Source organism: Actinia tenebrosa, unplaced genomic scaffold, assembly GCF_029948245.1.
Source record: "Actinia tenebrosa isolate PJP-AT-01 unplaced genomic scaffold, QUT_ActTen_1.0 PGA_scaffold12__29_contigs__length_12842862, whole genome shotgun sequence".
NCBI lineage: Eukaryota > Metazoa > Cnidaria > Anthozoa > Actiniaria > Actiniidae > Actinia > Actinia tenebrosa.
The window spans coordinates 9,513,362-9,533,080 of NW_028292572.1; the positions used below are offsets into that span (position 1 = coordinate 9,513,362).

Genomic DNA, 19,719 nt, shown 5'->3' on the forward strand with positions numbered 1-19,719 from the left:
AGTCCTTCATCTTTTACTCCGGCGAAGGACTAGCGTCCGAAACGTCAGTTTTTTCACCTTTTCACGGTCCATAATTTACCTTTTTATCATTACGGTTTCATTAGAAACACAGATGCAGCTCACACTAGTTTTTAGCTAGTTATCTCTTCAAATTAAAATACACTAAATCAAGTTTTACTTAACTATTAAAAATGGTCACCTAGAAAATGAGACACTCGAGAAATGTTGAGAAGATTTCTGCATGTCTTATGCTTCTCTTTCCGGTAACACTTTTCTCATTAGACTCATGGTCTGCCAATCCTGACATGCTAATTATAACTGCATAGGGCTTGCATGTACACTAACTCTTCAATATATTAACAGAAATTAAGATATTGGCTGGTCAGGTCACTGATCACTGGTCACTGATCATAATCACCGCCCAACTTAGATTTTATTCAGTCATACCTCACTTCTGGCTAAAAATAACTAGCAAGGCAAAAAATAAATTTGATTGGGCAAGCACCAATTCTGGTTGGACATTGTCCCATGACTGGTTATCTTAGGAGACATCATGGCAGTTATTTTAAGTCCTGCATAAATCTCACCAGCTCTGTGGATGCTTCGTCGGGATATGAGCAGAATATCAAACTTTTCTGCTGGCAGATCTCCTCTCTGGATCTCAACCAGTTCGTCTGGTTCTTCCTCCTCAAAATTGTTTACACAGTGAACTATCTGGCAGTAGCCTTGAATAATTGGAAGTATCCAATGGGCACACAGTGGGTCCTGCAACGAGAGTTTTCAGCATTGCATATTTTGATTAGAAAAACTTACAGGTAATGCAGCCATACATATTGGTGTCAAGTTCACACAGTATCGGGGGTTTTTGCTGAATGTTTTCAGCCAATCAGAGGCATAATAGTGAGTAAAATGTTAAGAGGTACCAGGTGATTTGGAATCTAGGCATGCAATGCACTGTTCGTTAAAATGAAAATTTTCCAAGCATTTTCTATTATTTCTTGTCAAAAGGAAATAGTTTCCACCAACAATGAAACAACGAAATATACTATTTCTAAAAGATAAAAGGTGTATTTGTCCATTGATGAGTTTATTTTCTTTAATTTTGAGTAAAAGCTGTTGTTTATTGAGACAAAAACCTGGAATTACAAATTATTGTCATAGCTTACTTCATTATTTATCAAGTCCTGTATCATGTATCTGTTCCAGAAAAATCTCTGATCAGCCTAGAAAATATGATAAGAAATTTAAAGTAAAGTTAACATAATCTATTCTAATCAGTTATCAAATGAACATAAATAATAATAATTTAAAACAAACCAATACTGGTAAATAAGAGAATAAATAAAAGGCAATTATTGTTATTGTTGCATCTAGATGCAAACACTAGACATTAATTAAGATGTCTTTTAAAATGGCTCCTGAAATGTGTACAGGGGTACAATCCTCGCTCATGACTGGTTGAATTCATACCTGAGTGAGTGCAAACAAAGATGCTTAGTGAATGTTTATTTGTCAGATAACAATTCACTATGCTGCGGCATTCCTCAGGGGACAATCCTGGGGCCTTTTCGTTCGTCCTTTACATCAACAATCTCCCAAACTGCCAAATTTTTTAGCTGACAAAAATATGAGTTTCAGGAGCTAGTTAGGGCATGTTTTGATGTCTGGTGTTCACCCCTAGATGCAAATGGTAGTAACAGCAAACAAAGACAAATAAGTCTTAAAGAAGCTACTCACTCGTTTCCACAAGGGTAAACTACTGTCGTAGTAATCACCATGTTGTTTCTGTAGTGTGTTTGTTATGTCACCAGTGGGAGAGTATATGAATGAGTCGGCATCGTTAAACATCTTATATGTCTCCTAGTATGCAAAGAAAAAGGGGAAAAAAATTGTTGTTCTTTAAATACAGGGTTTTCATTTAGGTTCAGAAATCAGAGAATGCTTTGGTAATTCTCTGGTCTTAACTACCATGACCTAATCTGTTATTTCAAAACTTAAGGAAAACCCTAAAAAGATACCAAATTGCTGATTTTTACCTCTACGAGATATGATGAGCACACCTGATACTTTCATATTTAGTATCGGTGCTCATCGTATCTCTTAGGGGTAAAAATCAAAAGTGCAGTAACGTACAGTACAACTATGCACCCTTAATTCCATTATTTAATGGTTTTTCATATTTTCTACATTGTATTCTCACCTTCTACATTTCATGAAAGTTAGTTCAAGTTAGAGGTCACAAGTCATTATTAACAAAACTTACCTCTAATAATCTTCTTTCTAGCTTTTCTTTCTCTTTGTCTTTGACATCTCTTGGTGTATTCTACAAAACATACAAACAAACTTCAATCTTTGAACCTCCTACTGTTAAGTCCAAAAATAACCTAATACCTGATTCAAAGGAGTGAATTCAAATTTGTAGAGGACTGGCAGATTCAGGACACTTTATTTTTGTGGGGGAGCCCAATGTCGGGCTGTTTTTCTGGTGTCCTCTTTTGATTTTGCCTTAACTTTAGTCCAACTCAAAATTATGATAGCTAGCCACCTTATGCACATTCCCCCCCTCCCCTCCCTCCCTCTGGATATGATTTGTATAGCACCATTATACCATACAGATGTGATCACTCATGAATTCATCAGAGGTAGTTAGTATGAAGGGTAGGAACTGATGTTGGTCACTGCATTCCAGGATTTCATCACATCCTATGTGGTTCTTTCGTGTTCCTCTAATATTAGTTATTAGTAAAAATACACAGGTTATTATTGAAAATCTCGCGCGCTGATTGGTCGAGAAACTCACACTATCACGTGATAAACACCTCCGGCACTAATCCAAAGTGCTTAGGGCGCTTCCTAAGTGCTTTATTACTGAGTGGAGCACAGAAAAAGCTGTTTATTCATTTTATTATATAGCTACAAATTTTATTTCAGTAATAAATTTTTTTTTGCAAAAAGAAAGAAGGTCGCAGGATCTAGCAGGACTTTACGCATGCAGATGGCGTCCCCACTGTGCTCTGTTCACTAATAAAGCACAGTTTTTGACCAATCAATGCATGTGTACTATCCTAATTATATAACAAATATGCTTACAGTGCTCTTAACATTGTCTTTAATGTTGTTTGCTGCAGACTTGATAGACTTCCATGTTTGTTGTAAACCCTTCTGTTGTCCATCACCACCCCCTAATGATTTCTTTGAACCCCCTTTGTGTTTCTCACATAACTGTGGATAATAATAATATTCATTTATTAACAGGGTTATCATTAAGGGTCAGAGAATGCAGAATGTTCTGGTAACTGAGCAAAATTCTCTTGCTAATCTTTAAAGTGCTACTACGACGAAAATCGCTCAAACTTGGATTCAGCTGAAACTTCCTAAGAATACTCTTTAAAGGTCCAATAATCACTGTATGAAGTGTTTACTCGATATTCCGGACGAAAGTATGATATTTTAACGATTATTTTTTGGAGTCTGTGACGTCATACACTCAACATCGAACATCGCTCCATACATTTCTTTGTAGTTTATGATCAAAACATCAGTAGTAAAGGGAGAAAGAAATACCCAAACACCCCAAAATATAAATTATAGTCACAAGTAATGTGAAATAAGCACATTAGCCACCCTTTGGGCTTCATAGGAATAAAATAAATTAAGGATTTATATACAAAGAAATATATGTAGCAATGTTTGATGTTGAGTGTATGACGTCACAGACTCCAAAAAATAATCGTAAAAATATCATACTTTTGTACTGAATATCGAGAAAACACTTCATACAGTGATTATTGGACCTTTAAAGAGTATTTTTAAGAAGTTTCAGCTGAATCCAAGTTTGAGCAATTTTCGTCGTAGTAGCACTTTAATGAGGGAAACCTACTCACTAAAAGTGGTTTTGAGTAGGGTCTTAAATAAGGATATACGATAAGTAATATTATGATAATACAATTAAAGAAATATGAATAAACAAAAATATGCATAAAAAGATAAATTAAATACGATAAGAAAAATGTAAAGTTATAAAATATAAAAGAGTGATCTAAAAAGTCTAACGATCTAAAAGATCTAATGATCTTAAGATGGGCACTAGTGCCTGAAAGCTCGGAAGCGACTTGTTTTTGGTTGAAGAAATATTAATTTAACCATCTTATGATTTTTTCCTATTATTTCAAAACTCAATGAAAACCCTGCATTCATTCATTCATTATTCATCCAAAAAATTGAATATCCATATGAGATAATACAGTGACTGGCAAGAGCTTGCTGTCCAACAACTTATTTTCCCCAAAAATTAAGTATTCATTTATTAATCATTATCATTTATTATTTAGAAATTATTCATTTATCCTACAGGTACATCACATTAATGAGATGAAAAATTAAAAAATCCCTAAAATCAACATTCAATTATATTATTATAATATAATACCATTTGTTCTCTTAGTACTTTATCGTACTAGTATTACTAATATTGAAGTGCTCTTTCTATGATTTATGGGGTTCATTTAAAAAAAAGAAAAAATCTACGCCACCCATGCTTCCCTGATTTTGACACATCTGCTTTGTTTTACGGGGGACAAGGTCATGCGAGTTCTTAGTAGAGGGTCACATGACTTCGGAGTAGAAGCTTCCAGTTGTCTCAAAGTACTGTACTGAATTTTATATTTATCTCAATCATGAGATCAAGACCACATAATTCTACTGTCTTCACTTTTATGTACTCACATCAAGTTCAAGGTCAGGAACTTCTCCAGGAGCAAGTGGAAGAACTGCAATCCTGTCAATTCTATAGGCCTTATGGTTGCCAGGCAACAGTCCTAATGATGTTCTCTTTGTGATGACTAGTAGTTTCCACTCGGCTCCTGTCAGTAATACACATGATTGGACATTGTTATAAATACGTTATATTATTATACAGGCATCATGGAGGTAGAGTGGAGACTTCAGTACAACCATGTTTTTAGCAAAAAAATGATTTTCTGTTATGAGTTACCGAAAGCTTTGACATGACTTTAATGCAGCTGCAATTGCCCCTCAAAAATGGAAATCACATTCCTGGGAGCCTCAATCGCAAAATTTTCAAAATGCATACGACAGAAAATATTGATTACAGATCGCAGGTAAAGGAAATCCACATTCACATTATCACTTTTTTGACAGAAATCTTCAAGGTATATCAAAATATTGATTTCTGTCAAAATTATGAGAATGAGAATATTGATCTCAGGGTTCGATCTGTGAGTTAATCATGCCCTGACTTTGATCAGCCCAGAGGGTAAAATAAGGATAAAAGCAACAGAAAACCCCCTGTGGCAAAGAAGGGAACAACACATTAAAGAAATTTGTATGAACTTAAATCTCCAAAATAATATGTGTGGTTTATAGTATCTAACAACTGAAAGTGACAGTATCATACTCAGACTATTACGGAAAGCTACTAGTAGCCTCTTATCTTTGGCAGCTTGACAAATGGAATTCTTTTAGGATTTGATTATAATTTTTCTGGAAATTTTCCTAAAACTTTTGGAATCAACTAAGCCAAATTTCTTGGCATTTTGTTAAATCCACATGTGAAAATGAAAAACAATATGAAAAACCACTCAATCTTAAATCAAAATATATTTTATAATGTTTGGGAAATTCTACACATATTGTTTTACCAAGAACAGCCAACTGTTCTCAAATGGTGAGGTAGAAATGATATCACTACAAAACTAGTGATGATAACTAGTAGAGAACTAGTGTAGACTGCGTCAGTGTTTCTGAATAAAACAGTAGGAACTTGTAGATAAAGTGGATCACTGTGAAAAGCTTTGTGAAACTGACATTTCGGACATTAGTCCGATGAAGGACTAACGCCCGAAACGTCAGTTTCACAAAGCTTTTTATGGTGATCCAATTTATCTACAAGTCCTCACTGCAAAACATCTGAGGTGTTATGAAGCTTGCAAAAATTGATAAGTGAAAAATAAAAACATGCCTGCCAGCAAAATAAAAATATTGTGTGACTGTTATCAAGTGCTTATTAGCAATGTTATTTTTTCATTTGGTGACCTGGAAATCCAAGAACAAAAGTGACACCTCGGTTTTGCAAATGTTCTTAATTCTGATTGGCTTACAAAACCCTCAGATCAGCTGGAAATATTAAGATAATGCAATATTTATTAATTTGAAACAGATTGATCTAGAATGATATAGTACATGTGCTGCCTCTTAAAGGTTGTTGATTACCTGTCAAAAGTGCTATGAGAACTCTAAGGAAATGACGCAGATAACCAATTCAAAAATCGCTGAAGAATGACTCCCTCATTTACATATTAATCTCATTTAAATTCTATCCCAGTGAATTGAATTTTAAATTGGAGTAAACATCATTGACATAATTTAATAGATTAGACAATGCACTTCAGACAATGTAGAATTTTTCTGTTTTTTGGTATTTAAATGAAGGAAAAAATGCCAAAAACATTTAAACTTTGAAGTGATATTTCTCTTATGTGTCAAATATGTTGGAGCTCACACTGTTTCATAGGGGATGGAAATTAAGATCATCAGCAGATTTTTAGATTAAAAATAAAAGTTCATAAGGACATTATCAAAGAAACCATTTTGACACGTCTGGGAAAACCATTTTTATGTTTCAAAACATCACTTTGTAAGATCGTATTGCAAGCAGAAATTCTAAATTTCCATAAAACGACTGGATCCAATATTTTTAAAATTGTAGGGTATAAATGTTTCATGATGCTGGTAAAAAAACACTGAAAATCTATCGATAGGCAAGAATACGCTGTGACCGTAGTAGGTTTTGAAACCACAATTTATAAGATTGTCAATGAATTTCTTGGCCTGGACAATTGGTAATAAAATACTTAAGGAATAATATTAACAATTTTATAGGTTATATTAATATATCAGCGTTGTTTTTTAAAAATGTTGTAAAATCTAGACAGTAAATTTGTGGATGATAAAAAATATGATTGTAGTATATTTTTAAGAATTTAAAATGCAGGTGTCCAATTTCGATTGTAATTTTTATCAAGAATAAAAAAAATAAAGGTTCAAGAGAATTGCAAGAACGTTAATAATTGGTAGCAATATGAAAGGATGGTGTTTCAGTGGAAGCTTATAAATGAAAATCGATTTAGAAGTTGACAGTTCTGAGGAAAAAATAGCTCGAAACAGGAAGGCAGAGTCTATCGAATAGAGCATAGCTGTCATCATTGACATCCATGTTGAACCTACGTGAAACTCAAAATATATCCTTTGCTTTGATTATTTAGGATACTTTCAGGTTTAGAGGTGTTAAGAGGACGTACAGAGTCTTACTAAAGCGTTTAACTTACCGGGGAAAAATTGTATTTTGCCAATAACGCCATAGATGAGTCCTTTGCAAACCGGGTCAAAGGCTTCACTCGGAGGAACACCTTGGATAGAAAAAATATTCAGAGAAGCTGCAAAAGCGATAAAAGTACAGATACCATAGTACAGCTCCAAGAATAATGTTTCTAGAGCATCACTTCGAGGGAATATCAATATCACTGGTAAAAGGTCCGTACAATCCGTACCTTGACGCGGAACTACTCCACCATCCAGCCTGTTACACCAGAGGCTGTAGTATCGATCTTGGATGATAAAATTATCTCTGGCTTGGTAAAGCTCCATGCCGTATTACACACGCAAAATACGCCTTGAATTGACCCAGATTGTTGCTCCTAGTGAGCATGTTTAGCAGGTTAAACCATATCTATAACACTTTCGGGTACATCTTCCATTTTCCATGGGTGAACGCCAAAATATGGCCGTCGCTCGCAAGGCATTATGAGCCTTGTTCCCAGTTCCCTTGTACTTACTAGATATCGATAACAACGCCAAAATAACAAGAAAATTAATTTTTCTTTCTGTCATATTTCTTACGAGAAATGTCACCTTCATTTAAAATCATAAATCGAGAAAAGTCATTGTCAAGTATTATTGCTCTGACCTCAGTATAGGCTTCCTGGTTCAACGTGCTCTAAAAGGGTTCAACCCTTTGGCGGTGCGTTAACGCGTACCGGACGAATTTTTGACCCGTTGAAAAGTTGTACGTTTATAGGGGTTAGCCGGTCAAAAATTTCACCTGTACATGCCGCTTACACGGAACCGTCTCTTTAATTTTATAAAAAATACGTTCCGTTTACACGGAACCGGATCCAAATTTGCAGGGCTAGACGTACAAATTTTTGTCCGGATAGCTTAGTCCCGTGTGAACGGAACCCCTAAGCATACGACGTTGTGACGGTTAAATATTCGTCCCGGGTACCGTGTTAACGCAGCCAGCGGACCTTTAGCTTTTGCGGGGGGTGCACGTGCACGGCCCTCTTTGCTAACGACTGTGCTTTAAATTCTAGGTTGAAACCATCTATATTATTGGTAGTAATAATCCATTTTATTTAGTAACTGTGTTAACATTTATTCTAGGTTGAAACCATCTATGTTATTGGTAGTAATAACCCTCTTTATTTGGTAACTGTGTTAACATTTATTCTAGGTTGAAACCATCTATGTTATTGGTAGTAATAACCCATTTTATTTAGTGTTGACCATGATTTATTCTAGGTTTAATAGGTCAACTCTCTATGTAATCTAAATTTCTGCTCTTCAACTTTGCAACTCTTTACCGTCTTCACTTAGAGATATTTCTAATTTATCTTCTCTTGAATCTAATCTTAAAACTCATTTATTTAAAATAGCTTTTTCTTTGTAATTTAATTTAGCACTTAGAACAGACTTGTATAAGCGCTTTACATGCTTTTCTTCTTATTATTTGTATTATTTGGTAACATTAGTGTTAACCATTTATTCTTCGTTAAAACAACCGTCTACGATTTGTATGATGGTTGTTACGACCAACCTTTTTGTGTTCAAGAAAATAACCAATTGCTTTTCGTGTTGAAACAACCAATTGAGATTGGTTATGACCAATTTAATTGGTTGTAATGTATCAACCAGTCAGTTTTTCCAGCGGAATGCACTGCCAAGTCGACGCAGTTTTTTCAGTTCCTCAACCACGGATTGGCATTATATGGGCCCTGTAACCCTTTATCACCGAGCAGCGCCGCTAGGCTGTTCTTCAGGGGTCCCCTTCATTAACAAGTCATAGCAGGTGTTACAGACCAATACAGTTTCTTCGTAGGCAGCAGGAGCTGAAAAAAATCATATTTAAAGCATTTTAATAGACCTAGTTTTCCTAGTTTATACCATGTGTCCCTAGAGTGTCATTTCTTTGTTTATCGGTTGTACATGGAAGACACGTGGCGATGTATAACAGCGTACGAAACACTACTTTACTGACGAGTGCGTTCCTTTTTTAGGCTCTGGATAAGGTCCAGGTGTAAGTTGTCGGGTAAAATTTTGCTTATTTTGTCAGTTAAATTTCAGGCTTTTTGTGAGTCGTTAGTAAACCCTACACCCTCTTCTCTTTTGCATAAGTCCCCAGTAACTTCTAGCCCCATTGTCCCCATAACAAGTACGCCGCTAAGATATGAAAATAGGGTTAATATTATGGCTATGGGTAAAGCATCATTCATACCTGTAGCTCCAAATACAGATCTTTTAACACGGTGAGAACAGCATCTTGAACAGAAACTTTTGCCACAATGTCGACAATATTGCTGCATTGACATAAAAGAGATCAGTGGATGAGTACGGTTTGCTGCATTTGCTTTTCCCGCTAGTTCAATCAAGATAGAAAATGCAATATTTGCTCTGAGTGAAACTGAAGGATTAACTGAATTTGCAGGATAGGACTTCCCGCCTTGTCAAAGGATTTTAGCAGGAAAAAAGAACGGTTAGTCCGAGGTTCTCAGATGACCCATCCACCATCAATTTTCAAAGACGCCTAACAAACCTAAGCAACGACTCAACGATAACTTTGTCATAAGTTGTACTCACCCTTTTCTTCAAGATAGAGAAGGGAACATCACACGATGAACATGTCCCTTAAACAACAAAAATATTCACCTTTGTCACCCAAAATATTAAAAGTAGAGTTACTAATAAATCAGGAATCATAAAATGTGACAGAAAATTATTTTTATAGAAGAAGAATCATGAAAGAAATCCGGTTCCTTTCCTGCATTTGATAATAAACAATACGAGTTTAAAGCCATTTTTAGGCACCACCAAAACAGCCTTAGTTGTTTGGGGTTTTTGGCTCGAAAAATACTAAACCAGACCATTGGAAATTTGATTGATTGACGGGAGCTAAAACCCAGATGTCTCAAATTATAGCTAGTTGTGTGCGTCTTGTAATGATGAAATGGGTAAAAGGCAATTATAAAATGCACCACATATGGAGCACCCATTATTCATATCTTACCACTGTTCAATTTTTTCTGTTTTCTTCGAAAGTCTGCAATTTGTGATAACACCGATTTGGAGTCTAGTTCTGTTAAAAAGTTAATGACATAAAAATATTTTTTACTTGGGTAAACAATCCATTCCTTATTCCAATCCCACTTATGGTTAAAAGGTAAAAGGTAAAGCTAATTTTTCACTTTGACAATGTCGGGAGGGTTGCCCAATTTCTCCAAAGCCCCGGGGAGGGGGGCCGGGAAAAAAGTACCGGGGATGCTCGTCGGAAATTTTCAAAAAGACCCCTAAAAGATACCGGAAGTCTTTAAAAATGGGCGTGGCTGAATGATTTTTAACCACTAAGAGATACCACAACAAATAATGTTAAATTTTATATAAAAAGCGCCTAGGATAAGCCATATTGATGCACGCTTCCCTCCTTTTCCGAGACCCTAAGAGATACCAGAAAATGATGATTTTCAAAAATTCACATTTAATAACCCTAAAAGATACTAAATCGCGAATTTTCACCCCTAAGAGATACGACGAGCATCCCGGTACTTTTTTCCCGGAGTCCCCCCCCCCCCCCCCCCCGGGTCCCAAGCCAGGGGTTCAAGTTTAAAGTGCTCGAAGGTACTGTTCCTAATAAGACGGTAAAAGGTAAAGCTAATCTTTTCACTTCGATAATGCTGGGAGTGGTCGACCTATTTCTTACAAGCCATGGGTTCAAGTTTAAAGGGCTTGGATCAATATTGTTAATACTGTGTTCCAAAATCTAAATAAACTACAGTCTGGATAAAGAAACATAAATGCACTTACTTCTTTGACTTGAGGACTGTTCCTGTAAGGAAAAGAAGAAGAAATTGCGAAATTAAAATAGTTATTTAAAAAAATAAGCATAGACCTTTTGTAATGAAGAAAGTGTGACACTAAATTTATGAACTAAGGGTCTATTTTTTCTATTTATTTCAAAAACTTTGTAAGAAAAAAACCATAATAATCCTTACAAGTGTAATGAAAAGCTTGAATAAAATCAATAAAATATACTAAGGGTTTAAAAGGTTTCTATGGACCTCTTTACCTTGGGCGTGGGTAATGTTTTCCCATTTCAGACCACGTGTCATTCCCTAGAGTATCATTTCTTTGTTTAATGGTTGTGTGAGAGAAAACTTATGAATATGGATACAACTCCCCTAAAGGGAATGTCACATGGTCTGAAATCGGAAAACAATACATCCAAGGTAAATCGATCTATCGCTCGTCATAATATATGTACTGTATGCATAAGTTTCAAGATAACATTACCCCTTGTGCATCATTTGTGTCACTGCCATCGTCATCACTGGATATACCAGTATCACTTTTGTCTTCTGCTGCATCAAACTATACGAAAAGAGAAACATTGTAAAAGAAATGACATTTTTCTCTTTTTGAGGTTATGAGGAAATTTTAGATTTTCATATTTTGATGTTTCTTGGCCATGCAGCCAAATATCATCTTCATTGTGGTTGCCATAATCAACAACAACAACAACAAAAGCAGCATCACCACCACAGCTCATTGCAGAGAAAGTACAAAAAAAAAACAACACAAATTTGAAATTAGAATATTAGAAATACTTCCCCCTAATAGTCTCCTTCACAGTTCCCTGCACCATCTTGAAAGGTAGCCGTGCCTTTGCATTGAAGCGAGACGAACGGTGAGCTTGCAGTGATAGAGACTTCACATGTCTCTATCATTGCAAGCTCACCGTTCGTCTCGCTTCGATGCAAAGGCACGGCTACCTTTCAAGATGGCGCAGGGAACTGTGAAGGGGACTATTCCCCCCCAAAAGTTAGACTAAAGATTGAACATTTTCTTTCTATCCTACTTCATTGGGCTACCTGTGGATTTGACCCAAGTTTTACCATGATAAAGAATTAAAGTGCTTATAAGCCTTTACACAATATTTTCAGAATTGATTCTTTAAATAGTGAATATTTGATTGTGAAAATATTTCGTCATTTGAATGTCGGGTTTTTGAGATACGAAGGTTTATATTTCCAATATGTTAATGACTATGACGTAACATAAGGGATTTGAGTTATTTTGTGGCAACTTTTTATATTGAACGCTGGACATTTTTTGAAAACAAATTTGTAAGAACCTTTACGTGAGTCACGAGTAAAAGGGTGATGCTTTTAAAATACTGTATTCCAGAACGAGTGCAGTGCTGTATATTAAATGATCCCTTATGTTACATCATAGTCATTAACATATTGGGAATATAAATCCTCGTATCTTAAAGACCCGACATTCAAGTGACGAAGTATTTTCACAATCAACTATCCACTATCTAAAGAATCAATTCTGAAAATATTGTGCAAAGGCTTATAAGCACTTTAAATGGCATAGATAATAGGTCCTGGCTACATGCATATATAGGCACCCCTCTCCCCCCACCCAATAATATACTGTAAGTCCACTCAAAAACCCTTACATAGTAGCACCCATTCAAAGAGTAACGAGTTTAAAAATGACCATCAGAGAGTGTCATTAATCCCAACATACCCATTCATCTTGAAGATCACTATTGGCACTTTGGGATGGGATCCTTCTTATGTCCCTCGATGGAAACAACTCATTTATGCCAAGCAAAGTAACCAGCTTTTTGAGGTACTTGCCGAATATTAGTGAAATACTTCTTGCAACTAAAATGTAATTGAAAATAGAAATATATGAAATTAAAATATTGACTCCGACGAAGGACTAACGTCCGAAATGTCAGTCTACTATCTTTCATACCTACAGTGATAAAATTAACTACTATGACACATTTGAAATTAAAATAAATGAGACTATAATAAATAAATGAATAAAATGAACACCCTCTCTTCAACTCCTTCCTTCCTCCAGAAATTTCTTCTCCCCCTGTAATTTACATACTATGCATTGTATCTACATATTTAGATAAACTCATAATATTTGTAATCTTCCAGCCCATGCTTGACAACAAGCAGCTATATTTATATTTTGAGATGCCTGAGATTATGGCTCAAACTTCCACTTCAGTTTACAGGTAAGACAAATCAGTTTTCATGAGTGAGTACAGTAGTACAGTACTGACTTACAACATGTACATGGTATACAAAGTCGTAGGTATACAAACATTTAAATGGATATTTCCATTGTTTTCATGTGGATCATCCAATGACAGCACTTAAATACAGTCATGGTAAGACAAAGTACTGCTATGAATTTGACATAATTATTGTTTCCCACTCATATGAAAACTGCTCCAGCAGTGAAATACCCAAACATCTTGGGGTGCGTAGTCAAATGGCTATGAAAAGTACAGTCAGAGCAACTGTTGAGCTTACCTGGTCGAAATCCAAAATTTAAACAAAATACACAAAGAATCCCAGACAATATTAAGAGTCTGATGGGTATGAAACACAATACAAGAATAGCCAATAGCAGGCCAAAAAGTACACTGAAACGAAAAATTGTGTTTCAACTTAATGTTATTAGTCCCTTTCACAGTTCCCTGCGCCATCTTGAAAGGTAGCTTTGCCTTAGCATTGATGCGAGATTAACGGTGAGCTTGTAATGATAAAGACCTTTTTTAACACCTTATATCATTGCAAGCTCACTGTTCATTGCTTCGATGTAAAGGCATGGCTACCTTTCAAGATGGTGCGCTCAAAGAGACTATTAATAATTAAGTGGCAAAGATTATTAACAGAAGTAAAAACAAGTGGTGACGCCACTGTCATGGAGATTGAACTACCAGCCTGATGGTTTGCAAGCATCCCAAAGAGAGTCAAATGACAAAGACATGGCAGCCATATTCACAGCTAATAAGGCTAGGTATTCACTAGCCACCTTAAATTAGATAGGTGATTATTATTAAGTATAACCGGTAGATCTAATGCTGCAGATACAGCGTAATTACAGATAAGATAATACATTACAAGTCATTCATTAGTCAAAAAAATTGTTGCAGCTTTTTCTTACCATACTGAAGTTTGCAAGTCTTCCCACTTCAAAATTCTACAAATAATGACTGTACACTCAGGTATAGTTACAAAGTTATAAATGCAGAAGATCATAAGAATATAAATAATATTATCAAACTCATTAATAATTCATGAGGAAAACACAACAGAAATCACGACCGTGAAGAGTGTTGTAAATCTGATACAAAACTGTGTTCATTTGCATAAACTTTAAGTTGGATTTTCTTGGCCAAATTCACTTTAATTTTGAAAATTTTAGTGAAACACAAAGGAACTAACCTAGACGTTTGATAAGTAACTATACAGTATTCGTGTCCGTGTTATATCAGATATACAATCACTCGGCTACGCCTCGTGGTTGTATATCTGATACGACACGGCCACTCATACTGTATATATTACATAAAGGGATGAGTAAGTACCTACTAGAAAAAAGGAAAACAAAACAAAGTAGTAAAGAAACATTTTAGAAGTCTGACCAGACAAGAAAATAAATAAATGAAAGGATAGATGGGAAGAAATGGAAGGATGGATGAATTTAAAGATGGATCAGGATGAAAGACTCAGTTCACAATCTGATCTCGTTATAATAATAAGGATTTTAAAAACATTATTTCGTACCTTTGGCATTTCTCAAAGAATGTACAAATCTCAGTATTGAATGCATCCAACTGAATCAGTCTATGACAAAACCAAATTTATTCTGTCAAAATTCAAAATCATTAATAAATTAAAGTACAGAGTTACAAATGAATATACAATTTACAAATACATATGATTGCATCATTTTAATACTAAAAATGCTTCGTGAATTGCAATTCTTATTTTAATCTGTATTTCTCTGACTGAGAATAGTAAACAATATTGGACAATCGCTTATTAAATGGACAAGGGAAAGTGTGCAATGCATTCTGGTAGTGATAGTAAATGGTGCTATAAGCAAATCCCTTAGTATTTCTATATAATATATTTTTACTCACAAACTAATAAACTCTTTGATGTCTTCATGTGCTTGTTTTTCTACAGTAACTTTTACATTCTTTCGACAAAATGAGATAAATAATATATTATAATTTAAAGCATTGCACATTATCCATCAGGTTTAAGGATTCTTTTACATAACCCAAACCTAGCTCTGTAGAAATAAATGGAACTCATATAAATGCAATTGTTAACATCACCTTGAGCAAACACTCCAATTATTATTATCATCATCACTAATATCATCTCCACCACCTCTTCCCCATCATATATGACAAAAAAACACCTTGATTGTCCATTTTTGCCATACTACTACTACTACACCCACCATCACCACGACCATCACCAGAATCATCATCTACTCATCTTCATCAATATTATGTAGATATCATCACCATCACCATTATCATCATGATCACAGTAATCTGAATCCACATCCACAATCATCACAATATATATTACATCGCTAATCAAAAAAAAAAAATGTTGGCATCTAGATATATTTCAAGTCAAATGATTCTTAACCAATCAGAAGTGTTATTGTTACCTTCCTGGAATATTTCCAAGTACCCACAGTTTTTTATTATTAGCCTGCGTAGTAGTGCTTTGGGGAGAGGGAGGGCCTATTCCCCCTCCCCCTCCCCCTCCCTCTCCCCAAATCACCACTACGCAGACTAGATTATTAGCACTGTAATAGTGTACACATTTGTTTACCAAGTCATTGTCATCAGCCTTCTTCTTGATGGTGCCATACTTTAGTTTCTTTTCCTTTTGTCCTTGTGCACCCCATTGCTTTACTCCAGATATGATCATCAACAGGCTGACGTATGCCAAAGGTAAGATTACAAAATAAACTGAAACCAACAGATAAATACCAGTGATAATAAATTCCAATGAATGGAGTTTTTGAAATTTAATTATTCAGTTTTTTCAAACATCCAAGATGCTGAGAGAACACCAGAGATGGTTTCCAGCTTCTCAAATGTTCTCTCAACGTCCTATAGTCCTATTCCTATGAACGTTCCAATTCAGAGCTTCTGCACAAAAACAAAAAAAAGACGCGAGCATTATATACAATGTATTTTATTCATATCTAATGATATGAATGTTCTTTTTGTGTGTGTGGAGATATCCTAGTCCCACATATATCATCTACTGTATTTATTGTATTTATGTTTTTTTAACGTATCAAATGAATAATGCATTATATACATCAAACATAGATACTCTCATCTTGAGTGACATTTCAACCAGTCAGATCAAGCATTAGAACTTGTTTATTCCATAAAGTCAGTTTATGGTTAAGAAACTCATTAATAATTGGCTCTGTCACACATCGCAAACATGTGTATGGTTGCACATAAGCATGTATATTTATAAAGGTTGGCTCATGATCACTCAGGCCTGCTCCTCAATAACAAAATGCACAATTGGTTCAAAAGGGTTTCCACATGTTTCAAGACTTCCCGGGGGGTACTCTTGCCTGTTTAGGGTAGGGATGTGCCACTGAGCCCTCTGAACCCTGACCCTGTTCCAGAGTAAAATTCTTACCCTGTTCCAGAGCAAGCTCGCTGAAAACCATACACTGTTCCGGTATTGCGAAAATAGATACCCTGTTCCAGAGAGGAGAGAGCGTAATTTCATATGCCCTGTTCCAGAGCAAGCGCAATATACCCTGTTCAAGAGTAGAATGGCTGAAAACCATACCCTGTTTGGCAGCATGTACCCGTATAGCGAATATAGGTTAGTCCCCCCCCCCCCCCCCCTGGGCAAGACTTACTAAAGTAAGATTATGAAAATCAAATCTTCAAACCTCAAAAGTAAGAAAAATTGCTTGAGTTTGACTCAATACCTACTTGGAGACATGACTGCTATAAAACAATTTGTTGACATCCAAAACAAAGATACATAGAAGGATTTCCAACTAGGATATTAAAAAAGATATGAAAACACAGTCAGAACAGACCTTTTTAGCTTTGTATGGAAATTGCCCATTTCAGATCACATGACATTCCCTTGAGAAATGTTCTTTTATGACGTGCTAAAATATTGACATAGAATCAACTCCCAAGAGTGGCATCACATGATCTGAAATGTGCACAATGAACAACGAAGCTGAATAGGTCTATTTTTTTTATTATCTCCAGGGATACAAATGCATGAGAGACATTTTATAGACCAGTTTTAGCATCCTTGACAACGATTGTCAAGAAAGGATTCACTAGAGGTCCAGTTTAAAACAAACCATAGACAGTATGGTGTGACGTGATAGCAACAAATAAACACTCAACATGCACACATAAAATGGGAACTGAGTTGAAAAAATGATAAATTTTTCTTTGATGGCCAGGAATTGGGTCACAGTACTGATAGGCAATCAAAAATGCAATTCTGACAAAATTTTGGTGGTTGCGTGCGTGAAGGGGGGGGGGGAGAGAGTAAGTGAGGAGAGGAATGGTCATGACCAAAAGAGAAACCATGATAGCAATCCAAACCTATACCCATCGTATATAAGTAATAAGATGTTCAGCCATTTACCTAACTATATTAAAAATAGTGTGGTAGAATCTGATCCACGGCATAATCAAAAGCCGAATTTTTCTTTGGTTGTGCACGAAGTCTCCAATATCGAACTTCCCCACGCCATTGTTGTTTTGGTTTGCCTGGTCTTCCCTCAACAGTCCATGACTTTGTTCTGTATTGTCTGTTGTATCGTCTTTTGCTTCACACATAGTGATAATAATAACAGTAGAATTTCAGTATCCAATATTGTAGAGCTTTGTCAAATTTCAAGCTTAGAACTTTGCGTCCATCTTGTTTCAGTTTTGAATTCATTTGGAGGCCATTTTGAACTATTTCACGAAAGAGAACTTCTAGAACTAAAATATATAAACTACGTATTGCTTTAAGAAATGAGTAAAAAGCATTCAACCGTTCGCTCCCTGTGTCGCGATATTTTTGGCAATTTTAGACTAGAGGCAACAGAGGGCATTGTGGGATTTTCACGAACACGACACGCACTTTGTACTTTGGTTCTTCACACCTCACCTCTTCACACCCTTTTAAACGAAAATGATTCTTTCTTTTTTTCTATCTTTTAGTTTTTTATGTCAGTCCACTGTGCTTTTATTTTTTTCTCTTTTTGTGTTGCTGCAAATGCCTTACGATATATCTCTCATGAACTCAGTTTGGGATGCCTGTGGTGACGCGCACCCATGATTCATAAGATATGTTACTGACTGGCCCTTCCCAGGATTCCTCGTAAGATCAACAATATTATTATAGTATCCCTCTTACCAAGTAGACCATATTGCATTGGACGACCAAGTCAGTTATCAATCAAACGTCAGTATCAGCTATCAGCCATGGTCATGAACGATATTGACAGACTTGACAGGCATCACGAGTATTATGCGATTAATACTCAAGCAAGCTCACTTATATACTTTAACACAGTTTTTTAGGGACGAATCAAAAGTGAAAGCAAAACTTTTATATCAAGAAAATAACACAAACATTGGTGAAATTTTATTGAAAAAATCAAATATGATGTTTCATTGTATTTTTGCCATTACCATCACAGAAATATCCCTTAACTTTAGTGAGTAGTTAACACAAACAAACGAAAAATTCAACGATTTATTACTAATAGCAATAGAGCTGTTGCAGATCGTCGATGCGATATCAGATAACAGTCACGTGATCGCATGAATAGTCCCGTGTTCATCACACGGTTATTTCTTGGGCGACGCGAATGAAATTTCACTTATCTTATTTAGCAATAAGTTTCAAGTAAATGGGGAAGTCTTTAGTTTCCGGGGAAACTTCATGCATCTTATTTAGTTTAATATTTGTTTCTTATCTATAAACTGCCAATTCTCAATCTGTGTACCCGAACTGCTCAGTACAGAAGACAACAATGTATAAAATTTTTATTCCTAAATGATTTGATTGTAGAATATGTTCAATTCGCTTCAATGAAATTGCAAGTTGGCAACTTTTGTTTCAAACCTAATTTAGTTTTTATTATTAATTAATCTGCAAGGGATTTTAGATTTAGCAAAGATGACTGATTTATAATGATAGATTCAGCTGAAGTACTGTATGCAAGACCTTGTTGGTCATCCCGGAAACTAGAAAACAATAATCTTCAACATGTACAACTCTAGCTATTTGAGAGCTGTTTTAAGGAGATTTTGGATTTTCGATGACTTCTTTTCCCGTTTATATATATTGAGATAACAATAATAAACGTGATGATTTATTTATTATTTTACTGGTACTGCCGGAAGTGATAACTGAAATTGAAAGAGGAAAAATAATTATAGCGAAATATAATGATTCATAGTTATGTTGGACTAGTTTGTTTTTCTTCTGAGAACTTTTGCAATTGTTTATATATCTG

General features: G+C 35.4%; 2 protein-coding genes across 2 annotated transcripts in view; both read right to left on the bottom strand.

The window, feature by feature from the left end:
* The window catches only part of LOC116304761 (phosphatidylinositide 4-phosphatase SAC2), a 39,862-nt gene extending 32,063 nt beyond the window's left edge, over positions 1 to 7,799 (bottom strand). The window contains exons 1-8 of the mRNA XM_089028034.1: positions 7,569 to 7,799; positions 7,347 to 7,427; positions 4,726 to 4,862; positions 3,091 to 3,222; positions 2,264 to 2,323; positions 1,738 to 1,860; positions 1,167 to 1,223; positions 588 to 765 (exon numbers count right to left, since the gene is read on the bottom strand). Coding sequence (XP_088884160.1) covers positions 588 to 765; positions 1,167 to 1,223; positions 1,738 to 1,860; positions 2,264 to 2,323; positions 3,091 to 3,222; positions 4,726 to 4,862; positions 7,347 to 7,427; positions 7,569 to 7,665 — 865 coding nt within the window. The 5' untranslated portion in view covers positions 7,666 to 7,799. The remainder of the gene's footprint in view (positions 1 to 587; positions 766 to 1,166; positions 1,224 to 1,737; positions 1,861 to 2,263; positions 2,324 to 3,090; positions 3,223 to 4,725; positions 4,863 to 7,346; positions 7,428 to 7,568) is intronic.
* A 78-nt stretch (positions 7,800 to 7,877) lies between these two features.
* Positions 7,878 to 18,305, bottom strand: LOC116304771 (uncharacterized). The gene is made up of 14 exons (XM_031714553.2): positions 17,853 to 18,305; positions 17,171 to 17,238; positions 16,029 to 16,168; positions 15,314 to 15,372; positions 14,955 to 15,014; positions 14,332 to 14,367; positions 13,695 to 13,807; positions 12,886 to 13,025; positions 11,641 to 11,718; positions 11,155 to 11,176; positions 10,361 to 10,429; positions 9,934 to 9,980; positions 9,572 to 9,653; positions 7,878 to 9,185 (listed from the first exon to the last, which is right to left on the bottom strand). Exons 1-14 carry the CDS (start codon positions 18,044 to 18,046, stop codon positions 9,085 to 9,087), a joined length of 1,209 nt encoding a protein of 402 aa, XP_031570413.1. The 5' UTR covers positions 18,047 to 18,305; the 3' UTR covers positions 7,878 to 9,084.
* Between the last annotated feature and the right edge of the window lie 1,414 nt (positions 18,306 to 19,719).

Excerpts from the sequence above, each read along its gene's own strand:
- LOC116304771 (XM_031714553.2), bottom strand. The coding sequence starts at position 18,046 with ATGTGTGAAGCAAAAGACGATACAACAGACAATACAGAACAAAGTCAT. Across the intron at positions 11,177-11,640 it reads ACACAAATGATGCACAAGGG|GAACAGTCCTCAAGTCAAAG; the intron begins GTAATGTTATCT and ends TTTTCCTTACAG. Across the intron at positions 9,654-9,933 it reads TCTCTATCTTGAAGAAAAGG|CAATATTGTCGACATTGTGG; the intron begins GTGAGTACAACT and ends ATGTCAATGCAG.